Here is a 14,125-nt window from a genome sequence, read left to right as displayed (position 1 = left end):
GGCTACTTTTTGGATCTTCCTAGGAACTCAACTTTGAATATTGACAGAGTTGAACAGGACCTGAAATTCTCAGAGTACACTTCTGCTCTAAATGACTTTGCTCACTGAGTTTTGTGAGGCCCTTTGGATCCTTCTTAAGCCTAACTTGCTCCAAGTTTTTTAGGAGACAGAGAGAAGGTATTGCCACTCAGTTATTTTCAAAGTGGTTCCTACCCTGTTCCCCAAGAAAGCAGACCTTGAGGAGGTGAAGTGTCCCTCCTTTGCTCCAACTATAAACTTTTTTCAAAGACCTTGGCAAACAGACTGAAAATGGAGATGGATTTGGTCATGCACCCTGATTAGATCTATTGCATCCCCAACAGCTGCATTTTTTTATACTTTTCCTGTTCTTATGACTTATGTCCGGAGTCCAATCTAGAATTCCAGCAAAATATTTTGCCAAAGTAACCAATGAAACAATTTTGTGTCTCACTTTTTCACTCATTAGCACGATCAGTTCATTTTGAATTCTTGGTCCCAAATAGTGGTCATGTATTTCATTTTCAGTTACTCTTTGGAGATATTCACTCATCGCTGTGTTAAATTTTCCCAGCAGTTGTACAAGGTCCAAAAAATGGCCATTTTGGGGCTGGAATAATTTCTCAACGCTTCCTCTAAAAGCAAGACTGTTTGTTGATGGATATTCAACAATAGATAATAGACGCTAATGCTGCTTCTCTGACTCCAGCAATCTTTGATTTTGGGCATCAAGAGTTGTCTGATTTTTTAACCTTATACTCAGCTCACACCATTTGTGCATACTTTTGGTGTTGTGCCTTTTCATGTTGCGGTAATGTGTGACTAAAATTTTTCCAAATCATTAATACTCATGCTTGCTATCTTAAAATTCAGAGGGGTAGCCATGTTATTCTGGATCTGTAAAAGTGGCAGAGTGTCCTGTGGCACCTTATAGACTAACAGACAGATTGGAGCATGAGCTTTCATGGGTGAATTCGTCGGATGCATGTAGTGGAAATTTCGAGAGGCAGGTATAAATATGCAAGCAAGAATCAGGCTAGGGATAACGAGGTTAGTTAAAGTAGGGACGATGAGGCCCTCTTCTAGCAGTTGAGGTGTGAACATCAAGGGACGAGAAACTGCTTTTGTAGTTGGCTAGCCATTCACAGTCTTTGTTTAATCCTGAGCTGATGGTGTCAAATTTGCAAATGAACTGAAGCTCAGCAGTTTCTCTTTGAAGTCTGGTCCTGAGTTTTTTTGCTGCAGGATGGCTACCTTTAAATCTGCTATTGTGTGTCCAGGGAGGTTGAAGTGTTCTCCTACAGGTTTTTGTATATTGCCATTCCTAATATCAGATTAGTGTCCATTTATCCTTTTACGTAGGGATGCCCAGTTTGGGCGATGTACAAAGCAGAGGGGCATTGCTGGCACATGGAGTATATTACATTGGTGGACGTGCAGGTGAATGAACTGGTGATGGTGTGGCAGATCTGGTTATGTCTGTGATGGTGTCACTGGTGTAGATATGTGGGCAGAGTTGGCATCAAGGTTTGTTGCATAGATTTGTTCCTGAGTTAAAGTTACTATGGTGTGGTGTGTAGTTGCTGGTGAGAAGATGCTTCAGGTTGGCGGGTTGTCTGTGGGCGAGGACTGGCCTGCCTCCCAAGCCTTGTGAAAGTGAGGGATCATTGTCCAGGATGGGTTGTAGATCACTAATGATGCATTGGAGAGGTTTCTGGGTACACGTCTGGCTCTGTTGATCTGTTTACTTATTTCCTTGTGCAGATATCATAGTTTTGAGAATGCTTGGTGAAGATCTTGTAGGTGTTGGTCTCTGTCTGAGCGGTTGGAGCAAATGCGGTTGTAGACCAACACCAACAAGATCTTCACCAAGTATTCTCAAAACATTGGCTGCCCAACCTCTGGGCTAGCAAAAGCTAAACAGACTCACTGGGAAAAAAGCAAGAGAATCTTAGTACAACATATGGTCACTCTATACACTAGTAAGGAGAGGAGCATATTACAGTTGTTGGAGGGCTCTATTTAGCAGTAATAGGGCTATAGGAAAGCCAGTCAACATTTTTTGTTTCTATGGTGAAAACTAGCCCACTCCCTGCCCCAAACCAAACTTGTCACAAATAATTGTCAACAACTTAATTTGCTGTTTAAAAAAATGCTTGATTTGCATGTTGGGTTGATTTCCCTCAATCAAGAGAAGGCTTTTGATTGTTTATATAATGTATATTTGTTTCTCACCCTTTGTGCTTTCGATTTTGGGCAGGTTTGTATCCTGCAGTTACTGTATAATTTATATATATATATATATATATATATATATATATATATATATATATATATACACACACACACACACACACACACACACACACACGGAGACACACTACTTAAGGTGAATGGTATTTTGAGGTCCCCCTTTCCAGAATCTGTCTGTTCCTGTGGATTGGGAAGTTGACAAGCCAGGCAGTTTACATGCCTTCAGTGGGTCTTCTGAATTAACTTTTATTAGCAAAGGCCATAAGTTATGGTATATGCTTGTGGAAAGGATTCATCATTTTTGAACACTTGTTGATTATCCCAATATGATAAGGAGAAGAGAGCTTCTGGGCACGGACTCCAGCCAACCAGTCTGTAAAGCTGCATGCAAGCCTCCAAATACGAAGAGGATGGGTGATTTCCAATGGAGAATTCTTCACAGAGCTATCATCATGAATGTTTTTGTGTGCATTGTTTGACTCCAGAGAGGTCCATGTTTTGTCATATTTATGTTTCATCAAACAAAAATTTCCCCAACATTTTGGTTTTGAAAAATTAGCATTTTCCAATTCATTTCCAATGTAAAATTCACAGCCGGTTCTACTTAGGTGACTTCAAGTTTTCATATAAAGAACTGATTAAAAACATTTATAAAAACCAAAAAGTGGAGTGGTACTCTATTTACAAACCAGAAAACTTCAAAAATTGACTTAGCAAAGTGGGGACATAACATTATGTTAAAGGAATACGCAGCATGCTAAGCTAGCCAACGAGCCTACACCACCAGGCAGGGAAGCCCCCGGGAAGCTTTGCAAAAGCCATATACCTTAGAGCGAATCACAAATACTGAAAATTCTTCTGTTCCACTGTATTCTTACTGGTCTACATGAGCCTTATGAAAAGGAAACTGGTCAATGAATCACCATCAAAACTGAACAAAATAAAGCTACCACCTTCAACAAATAACTTGTCATCAGCCTGGACCTCTTTGGTGTTCACCAACAACCCCTCATTCTATAGCAATAGAGACATATTATGAATAAAACATCTAGCTAACCCTTTCTATTAAGCCCCTGTGAGAAGTCTGTGATGATATTGGAACATGATTGGCACATGTAATACCACTTTGTGGTAATATCACTTTGAACTGAAGTTCCTATCTTTCATGAGCAACCAGCCATTCAGAACCATGAAATCTGGCTTTAGTGTTTATTCATGACTTAGTTTGACTTGGCAAAGACTTTTGTAGACATACTTTCTTTTACCCTTGTGATGAATGACTTATTCTAGGTTAAACTGCTTCTTGTGAAGTAGGTACCCAAGTTATAAAAAAAACATGTAAATAACTAAAGTATATAATGCATGTTTTACAAGTTTCACTTCAGCTATGTCTCTACCATTCCTCCTTCTGGATGCCACACAGATCCCTTTGCACCACCCTACTTCCTAGCACGCAGCCTGCATACTCTCTCTATTTCTCCTACTATGGTGGAGAAAGGAAGGAAAAGAGTCAGACACCTGACATGGCAGACATCTATAAACTGTCCTGTCCACAGCACCCCAACAATGTGGGAGGATAAAGTGCAGTAACAGCATTTTTATGTTTCCTGCAGTCTGTAATAGCTCCAGAGGTGCAGGGAGAAAGCTCCTGTGAAAGGGGAGTTGGAGACTAAGGAGTAGAGAAATGAAAGGGTTCAAGAGAGGGAGAGGAACAGCAGAACCTGTCTGGGAACAGCTGTTCCCTAGCTGGGTTTTAAAGAATAAAGGTCTGGAACACTTCAGCAATTCCAGCAACTTCTTCATGGAAACCTTGCCCTTGTCTATTGCCAAGAGAAAAATCACTCAGTGCTCTTTCTATCCCCTAACACAGACCTAAAACCTGGATGACCGGGATACAGGAAATCTGAAGATTCTAGAAATCAGCAGAGTTGATCTGCAACAGCTTTCTCAAAAAGCTTTCCCCAAAACAGGAGATTCAATGCAGGCCAGGAGTTGGCCATATCATTAGTGTGCTGTGTTGGATTTATCAAGGAGGGGCTGCACAATGACTTCCTTACCTCCTAAAACAGAGGTATATCCCCAAATTACTAATTTAGAGGGACTCAGAATGTCCCCTGCAGAGTTCTCATTTCCCAAAAATAAATGAATCTCTACTCCCTGTGCAACTCCCACCTTCTCAGAGTAGTACTGTACAACTCCACCACCACCACAGAAGAACGTCCCCAAACATGGATCTCTGACCTCCCTGGCATAGTGAGAATTAATCTCCTTGCTTGCAAAACACTGCTCCACAAAATGCAAACATCAAATCTCCTCTGTAGATCTCACATCTTCAAAGAAAAAAGAAAAGAAAGAGAACCATCCCTTTCATCTTCACAAAACTATTAAACTCTTCTTTTCAAGCGTCCTCTGAACCAATCAAGCCAATTTTACACTTAATCAATATCCCCTCTCACTACCCCATCCACCTGGTAGTAATCCACATCATAATCGATAATCAATAGATTAATATTTTAAGCACCACTCAGATCTTCACTATCTTTTGGTCTACGTTTTTAACAGGCAACAATTTCCTAATGGAGTTAAGAACGTCAAGAATGGCTGCTTTTGCCTGCAGACGAATAAAATGAAATTTTTATGTCAAATAGATTCCCCAATTTTACTTGCTTAAAAAGAACAGAATGGTCTGTGGCCCAGGAGTGTTTAATGAGCTAGATAATGGGTTCTTTTTAAAGGTTACCTCCATTCTAGTGGTCTTGTTGTAGATGGGACTGAGACCTTGCTCAGTAGGTTATGGCCAAATCCTTATTCAATGTTGACCCTATCCTTACATCCTATGCATCCAATGAAGTGGGCTGTAGCCCATGAAAGCTTATGCTCTAATAAATTTGTTAGTCTCTAAGGTGCCACAAGTACTCTTGTTCTTTTTGTGGATACAGACTAACATGGCTGCTACTCTGAAACCTATCCTTACATTGACATCAATGATATGTTGATGATGATTTTAGGATTTGGCCTATAGTAGGCAGAATTAAAGACAGCATCATTTTAGGAATCACACTTGGTCTGAAAGTGTCTTACCTACTGTAATTACAAATAACACCAGAAACCATGAACAGAAAGAGGTTAGAGACAAAAAGAGCTTCTCTATTTTTTCAAGTTGCTTTCTTTGCTAATTTGACAGGACTTTGAATATAGTCTGTTTCACTTTCCCCCGCATAGTCAGTCGGTTGTCTCTGTTATATCAGTGTGCCTTAGGGGAGAGTTGCAGATTGCCGTCCCAGAGCACACTGCCTTGTGGCATGGCATGGAACTACAGACATTTTAGTTCCCTTCTGGCTCTCCCAATAACTTTTCCACAGCCCAGAATAGGGCAAATAACATCCCCCTTCCTTTGGGGTCTAATTTATCAAGGTATTTTTTTATTATGGTATCTTTTGAGCCTGCAGGCCCAAACCTTCCTTTTGAGGGTCTCCAATTCACTTTGCTCCAGGACTTCAGGTCCCCAGTCCCCTCACTCCCACCAGTTCCTTCTGAGCTGTGGAGTTCTGCCAGTCCCACTGAAGCTCCTGACCTCCCTGGAGAGTCTTTCACATAGTGTCCTTCGGCTCTGGTCCCTGGACTCACACACATTTTCCCCTTTGCGTTCAGGAAACTCACTACCCTCCTCCCTGGGGCTGTACTGTGATTCAAGCAGACTTCCCTAGCCCAGCAGTTCAGGTCCCCATTCCAGGGACCCACTTTCCTGATTCTATGCTCCAATGCACACTCTGTCACACACACCCTCCTCTCCAGTCACCTCACAGCTTGGTTTTATCCTGTCATTCAGGAAGTAGGCACTTGATTAACACCTGGCCCCCATTCCCAATTTGTCTACTGAATGCATCCGATGAAGTGAGCTGTAGCTCACGAAAGCTTATGCTCAAATAAATTTGTTAGTCTCTAAGGTGCCACAAGTACTCCTTTTCTTTTTGCGAATACAGACTAACACAGCTGCTACTCTGAAACCTTGAACATCCGTTTTCTTAAAATGACCATGCCATGGAACAGGGGTTGGCCAAGCCCCCCTGGCCTTTAATGAGAACAAAATCACCCTGGTACAAGAAGAAAAATCTTAAAGAAAAAGAAAAACATGAACAATGTCAAACTGACAGTGGGATCCACTGGCAGGTATATTATTAGAAACTACTTTAAACTTAGTTTTTCAAATTAAGTATAGTTCAAATGTGTCCCTCTCGAACGGAGTCATTTAAAGGAATAAAATGAAGTGGCAATATTTTATGGACTGCTATGTAAAATGAGAAGGTGTTTATCTGAAGAAAACAAAAAACAAACAAACAATCTATGCCCACGTTGTCAAAATAATGACTAGTTTCTGAGATGGTAGGAGCTTCTATTGCCAATTTTTTGGCCCACAAACATTCTAACGTGAGCACAAACTTCATTTGTACATAAGAATCAGATAATTTAGTTTGAAAATGTAGCCCTAAAGGCTTGTTCATATTTGAATAAGCTCTTATCGTAGAGCACTATTTAGTATTCCTTACTCACTTGTTAATCCTGAAAATGCCCACTGAACTCAATGGGAGTTTGAGTGACTAAAGAATGCTGAACAGGGCCCTTTGAGACTGTTAAAAATACTGTGTACAAGAAATTACAGGTTATGTTTGCTGCAAGGCACTATTATGGCATTATTATGAGGAGAAATCAACAAACAAAGCTTAAACCTTTCAAAGGAAAGAAGCCTTCAGGAAATGCATGTAGTGATAGAGGTACATCTATCATGATTATTGGTTTACCAATAGTATTCTTGATATACTGTTTTGTATATGGACTTTTAAAATACAAAGCATGCCAAAAACATTTGAAAGGAATAGGGAAATTACTACTTGCTGAATTCCTTTTAAACAAACGTACACATAGCCTTGCATGGCTTTAAAAACTATAATCTTATCTCATTTTAGTAAGTCTTGCTTATTTTCCCCCCTCCACATTTTAGTTTAGAGAGTAAATAATAATCCTGGTTCCACTGAAGTGGGAGGAGCTTACCACTGACTGAAATGGGACCAGGATTTCACTCCAGGTTTTTCCAGGTGAGTAGCCTGGTTTTTCAAATTCTTGCTGAGTTACAGTAGCTGGCAGAAGTAGACCACGGTAGAACAACAACTTTGGAAAGTGGCATGTTGTCTAGAAAGCCAATAAAGTGTCATATCTTTAAAAAGAAGTAATTCTATCCACTTGAGACTTAAACAGCTTTTCTAAGAAATGAATGATATTATTTCTATTTTACTGGAGGGGGAAATCTGAGGTGAGCATGACACTTCCCTTTGTTTCCTTTTCTATACAACTATGCATGAGTAACAGTCTCTTTTAGGCTCTGATCTACATTACAGTTTCCAGTGAGTCAACCTTCTGTCCTATAAAATGATACAAATAGAATTCAGGGAAATCTACAAGCCACTATAGTTGTTTAAGAACTTAATTACAGAGTGATTATTTGTAACCATGTGGATGCATGCAAATTCAAAGACAACATAAGCAATATAATTTGTTTCTCGATTTATATAATTTGCTGGCAGTTCAACATACAATGCATATATGGGCAACTAGGACATCAGGTATGCAGAGTTGCTGACAGCAGTGTGGTCTGTGGTAACATGATTTCTTTAATAAAGGATAGTGGTAAGTCAAATCTATCAAAGGTTATCTCTATTTTAATATTTCAAAATGTCAAAGACACAACCAAAAACACACTGGGAAAAATAATAAAACTTTGCTCTAAAAATTTCTGTTTATTGGTATATATATTTTACTAAGAAATTGCTTTATAAATCTTGAACTTCTGGTCTACAATTCAGGTCACACTCGTTTTGCTCACTCTCTTAAAAGCATCACTCTCGCAAAAATGTTTCCTTGGAGTTCTCAATATTTTTCTAGGTAATTATTTTTGTCTCTATTTCCTGGTAGAGTGGTTGACTTATATTCTGGGCATATCTGTGGAATGCAAACACAACAAATATGCATAGCACACCAAGAGAAAAAAATATCAAAGAAAAGATTCAATTTGCTGCTGCTGAGCAGTATGATTAATAAATTCAGTGATGTAGCATGCAATCTTCTTTTAGTGACTATTACCATTTATCATTAGATTCATTCTTCTGAATATATATATGTACTGGATGAGTGTCCTGTATTAATTTATCAAATGTACATTTTAACATGTTTCATTCACCTTCTGAAAGCATTATTCCGTAAAACTAATTTATGTTCACTGGCTTTCAATAATGTTCCTGGGAAATTTTAGGTGTCCTGAAATTTTGGGAAAGTGATGATATTGGTGATAATACAGTACAAATACAAATAGAATGCCATAGTATGTGGCATTATATATACACAATATAAATTTTATGTATTAACTATACTAACGTATAAAACTCAGTGCTGAAGTACCTCTATTTCTCAGCCAAATTTAACCTTTGAAGTAATTATGATCCAAATAGCTATTGTACTGTACACAATAAGAATTTGTATACTACAAATGTATTTTTTTACTAACAAATCTGCCCAATCTTCCTTCCCAGATTCAAGTAGACAGTCAGAATAAGAAAAAGTAAACACATCTAATGGTAATTTAAGCATGGCAGGTTAATTCAACATGGTGGTCATAGTAAGCGCTGGAAGACTGGTGTATTTTGTTGCATATAGAAAAACAAAAATTATTAAATAGTGTTACATTCCATGACGGAGACTATGATTGTGTTGAAAATTCAATCAGGTTTCCTTGTCAGTCTAATAATGAGAATTTTAACATGCTCCTGCCAAAAATCAGTGAAGCATAGTATTGCATTCAACAAACAGACTAAAGCGAATTCTAATTCTCTGGCTCAGAACAAACAGAAAATATCTTAACTGTTACACTTTGCTTTATTTTTGTCTGCATCCTACACTGAATAAGTTAAGAAAAACAACATTAAAATGGATTAATGAGAAACTATATATTTTTCAAATTCCTGTGCTTTTCTTTTTATAGTCTAGCACATTAACTTACCCAACAGCATTGCACTCACTGCTAATGAAAAGAAAGCAGGCAGTACAAATCTTCTTAAGTCTCCCGTGGCAAGAAAACTATTTCAGAAATGAATAGAAGAAAGTCTCTTGAGCCTTTCCCTTGCCTGCTTGTTTTACAAAAGGCAGTTAGGATCACACTGAGAAGTGTCAAAGCTGAATAAACCACTAGCAATTGGGTGTATACCCTTTGGGCAGTTAGTCCTTCATAGATGATGATTCGACTTTGTCCAAAAACCAATATGTGAGAAACAATGCAGAATCTATGAGAGACGGTAGCCAAGCTTAAAACTATAGACAAAGAAACAGTTTGCTTCTAAAGGTTTGCAAGGGAGGGCTTGCCACAGAACATTAATTCAGGCAGCCTGAAATTACATCAAACCAATGCATCTAAATACTGTTAATCTGCAGCTTTTCTTGATGCATTTTAAGAGCAGTTCAGCTGCAGTGTGGTGGAGCCTCTGGGTTTGTAGCGTAGCTTAAGAACATGGGAGCTCTCTGCTCTCCCATTTCACATTAAAATGCATGCTTTGCTCTTCGAAAAGCATGTTGAAAAATGTATTTTTCTCATGGTATGTTAAGAGCTGCAGCTAAGCATTTAACATTGGACTTTAAATAGTATGATTTAAAATTACTCTCTATATACTGTACATGTACTTTCATCTAAAGGAAATTATTTCTAAAATGCTAAAATGTGGACAATTCTCTTTTAAAGATACCATATACAGTATGTTGGAGCCTGCCAATGAAATAGCTAAAGAAGAACATTTATTGTAATAGGTATTGTTGGGAAATAAAATAGAATGGTTTTTAAACTTGAATTTTCATTTAAACTTTTCTTACATAAATTTGAGTCTCTTTAAATTATATTACCTGACTGGAAAACCAAAATTTGGAATGAATAGTTTTCTTTACCATTTTACTCAACATACACACTGAGCTTTTATATTCTTACGTGATTTGAAGTTTAACTCAACACAAACTTTAAAACAGATTTATTTGAAATATTGGCTATGTTTCCTTTAATAAAAACAGGAATCCCTGTACAACACATGGAAATCTGGGCTTTGAGTAATGATAAATATGGTAAGTACTAACATCTATGAAAATGAAAGAAAATTCCACTTGATGGTAATGAGCTCCCCATCCCCCAGTCTTTCCTTTTGGCCATTCTCCAGCTTCTGAGAGCATCCATTAGAGATGATAAATTTCCAGCTTTCAAGTTTCAAATTGTTCTGAGACTGCAGAATATAGAGGCAGCAGCATAGATTTAGCACGTTGGTTAATATGAGATGGGTCCGAGCCAAACAGGATGGGAACAATGATGGTCCAAGTCATTTTTTTTCATTTTACCATGGAATATATTGAAAGATTACCCACTGTGACCCTAGGGACCGACTGGGCTATGGGCTAGTGTGTTAAGATAGCATGGGCTCCTTCATGGCTCAGTACTAATGCTCTCTTGCCCTGCTGAGCAGGGCTCTAAGCCATTCCTGTAACACTGCACCCCTTTGTGTCAGTTTGCATGCAATTGTCTGTAGGGTTTTGCATTCACAATTTCCATTTCTCTACTTCTTTTATAACTCTTTCCTGTACGTTATCTTAACTTGTGGTTTAGAAAGGTGTTATGCACTTTTACAAAAATAGCATGTACAGGATACCAGATCATGGAGAGAGAAACATTCATCTTCCTCCTCAATTGTCTTTGTATTATATTATATCACATTTACAGATGAAAGGCCTGATCCAAAAAATAGTGAAGTTAATGGGGAGTCTTTCCATTGATTTCAGTGGATTTGGGGTTAGGAGCTAAAATTGACTGTTGATGCCTGGTTAACTGGCAGTGTACTGCACAGTGAAAATATCAAGGAAATTATCCTTGTCAGAAAGAAAAGGAGTACTTGTGGCACCTTAGAGACTAACAAATTTATTAGAGCATAAGCTTTCGTGAGCTACAGCTCACTTCATCGGATGCATTTGGTGGAAAAAAAACGGTGGTTTTTTTTTTCCACCAAATGCATCCGATGAAGTGAGCTGTAGCTCACGAAAGCTTATGCTCTAATAAATTTGTTAGTCTCTAAGGTGCCACAAGTACTCCTTTTCTTTTTGCGAATACAGACTAACACGGCTGCTACTCTGAAACCTATTCTTGTCAGGCGGCCCTCACTGGCTGCATCCAAATATTTAATTTATTATTTTTGTTTGGGTTTCTACCACAACAAAAGGGGGCTTTAAGCATCACTGACAAAAGTTAAATAAATAGACCGAAATGAAATTAAACCCCATCAGGTGACAGAACTGAACCTATTGCTAAACATAAAATCCCCATACTAGCTTTTGGGTTACTAGCTTTGCTGAAGAGTCTTTTCACTTGTTTGTTTCTGTCTTTTCTGGCCATGGCTATAATTGCTATGATCAACGCAAAATACTTTTGAGATGCAGGTCATCATGAAGGTTTTATTCCAGCAGCAACATATGCCACAGTTCTTGAAACATCTGGGATAATGCAGTTGATTAGCACTCAGTTACATTGGCTTTTTTCTACATAGTATTAGGACACCATTACATACACATTTATTATTACACATTTATTCATTTTAACTGAATTTCCCATTAGATCAATTTACTCAGACACATGTAGAGTTAAACAGCCAAGAGTCACCAAATTGTTAGTCAAGGTGGGCCAGATACCTACCTGGTGTAAATGGGTATTGCTCCATTGAATCTGTGAGGTTTCTGTTCCTTGAGCCATTTATCCTAAAACAGAGCCCTCTGCACCAAGCAGTTCTCTTTAAAAGTAAGTTAACTCTACAAGCCCTCTGCTTTTTAAAAAACAAAAATTCTCAGCATGCCATTGTGGAAGAGCAGCTTTGGAATACAGTGTGCTATGGAGCCTTTAGTACAGTTGTGTACCTTTTCTGTACACCTTTTGTGTACATAGAATAATCAGAATTTTACTTTAATATTCATAGTACAGAAATAAAGGAAAATATGAAAAAAGATCAAAACGGTTTCAACTCTAGGTTTCTATAAATATGCAGGTGAAGAATTTGAATATTAGGGAGTTATGGATTTAGATTTAACACAACAAAATTACGGTGGGACAGTACAATGATATAAATAGAGCTTGACAAAATTTTCCATCTAAACTTGTGTCCAGTTCAAAATGGCGTCTTCTCCTCCCCCAAAACAAACATTTTCCTCCAAAATGTTCCATTTTAATGAAAAATCAACCCTCTGCCCAAATTGTAGGTTTTGAAAATCTAAAATTTCACTATATAGCAAAACCCAAACTGTTTTTCTGTTTATAGTCCAAGTTTTTTTTATTTTTTTTTCCATTTTTTTTTTCAAAACGGATGACAGAATGTAGTTACCATTTTCCAATCCATTCTAAACAAAGATGATGACAGCAATTTTCAAAATGAAAAACAAACATTCCTAGGATATTTTATACAAGTAAATAACTGACAATGGCACCTGCAATTCTAAATCCCCTAAATCTAAATTCTAAATCCCCTACATCTATACACTCTTCCATGGTTGCATGAGCAACAAGTGAAAGTTTAGTGGCTGCATCTTTCTATTAGGCCTCTATATATCAGCATTAACCTGTCAAGCTACATGAGTTTTCCCCATGAATCCTGGAATCCACATGCCCCACAACCTCTCTTTTTCATGAGATTCCCAATAATCATGGCTTGCCTTCCAATCAGTCTAGATAACTAGGTCCTTCTGTTCTATGGCAACCTAAAATTATCCTGAGCTTGAACAGCTGTATAGGCACAAAAGGGAACAATTTCCTGGGTTCTATCAATACACCACCAGTGAATGAAAATATCTGTACTAAATCTGTCCTTAAACCACTTTTACATCCCTCCTCGGATGTCAACTGGAAGAGTTGCCTGAGCCCTAATGCCAGGGTAAATTGTTTCAGGATTAGTCTAAGTAAGGAAATGGGGAACCAATAGGAAATTGTTTATTCTAAGCAAGAATCCATCCTACACAGAAATTATTTCCAAACCTGTAGATGAGTATTTTGTGAATTTAATTAATGACAAAGCCAAAAACTGTACCACAGTTTGAATAGTAATAGAGGTGAACCAGGTAGTGATGTCTATAGTTGAGGTTACTTGCCACTTTCCACTATAAGCCCATGCTTTCTCTTTCTGATCATTTTGCGAAAGATTTAGACTGAAATTCTCCATGCTTGCTCTCTGCCTCAGGATGGCTTAAGTATCAGCAACCATGCTCCAGTCATTTTTGAGCACAGGGATTTTTAAATTATTAAAGCATTACCATACGATTTTTTTTCTAAGTTAACCAGTTCCCTGCAATCTGATTGAGTGAAGGTGTCTGATTTTCACCATCAAGTTATTTTTAAAATAACCACATAGTATACCAGTCCCTGTACTCTGATTGCCTGAAAGTCATTATTAACCAACCAAAGTTCAGGAATTTGCATAACCATTCTGAAGTTATTTTTCAACAACTGCTTTGTGAATATGCAATTTTCTTTACTATGCAAATTTCACTAATATAGTCCCACTGCTCTGATTTCATCCTTTATTCAGAATTTTCGAGTTGTGTTCTAGCAAGAAAGCTGCCAACTGATGTTCTCATTCCTCTAGCAGACGTAATATATATTTTAAAAAAATCCAAAATGTACATGACAGAGCAAAAGTTCTAAAGCATGTGAACTGAATGGAGTTTACTAAACAATTCTGATCCTGATGTACAAGAAGAGATAGAATCCAGCTCATTCCATCTGAACTATGTTGGCTACACAAGC

At 37.9% G+C, this 14,125-nt stretch overlaps 1 protein-coding gene across 3 annotated transcripts in view; it reads right to left on the bottom strand.

The window, feature by feature from the left end:
• ZNF385D (zinc finger protein 385D) overlaps positions 1-14,125 on the bottom strand; it is a 600,803-nt gene that overhangs the window by 352,541 nt on the left and 234,137 nt on the right. Inside the window, exon 1 of one of the 3 annotated variants that reach the window (XM_038392478.2) lies at positions 9,320-9,669. The exons of the other annotated variants lie outside the window; for them this stretch is intronic. Within the exon in view, the coding sequence (XP_038248406.1) occupies positions 9,320-9,329 (10 nt within the window). The 5' untranslated portion in view covers positions 9,330-9,669. Of the gene's footprint in view, positions 1-9,319; positions 9,670-14,125 lie in introns of those variants that run through there. 3 annotated transcript variants of the gene reach the window in all.

This window comes from Dermochelys coriacea, chromosome 2, assembly GCF_009764565.3.
Source record: "Dermochelys coriacea isolate rDerCor1 chromosome 2, rDerCor1.pri.v4, whole genome shotgun sequence".
Lineage (NCBI taxonomy): Eukaryota > Metazoa > Chordata > Testudines > Dermochelyidae > Dermochelys > Dermochelys coriacea.
This window is presented reverse-complemented; position numbering and strand designations above follow the sequence as displayed.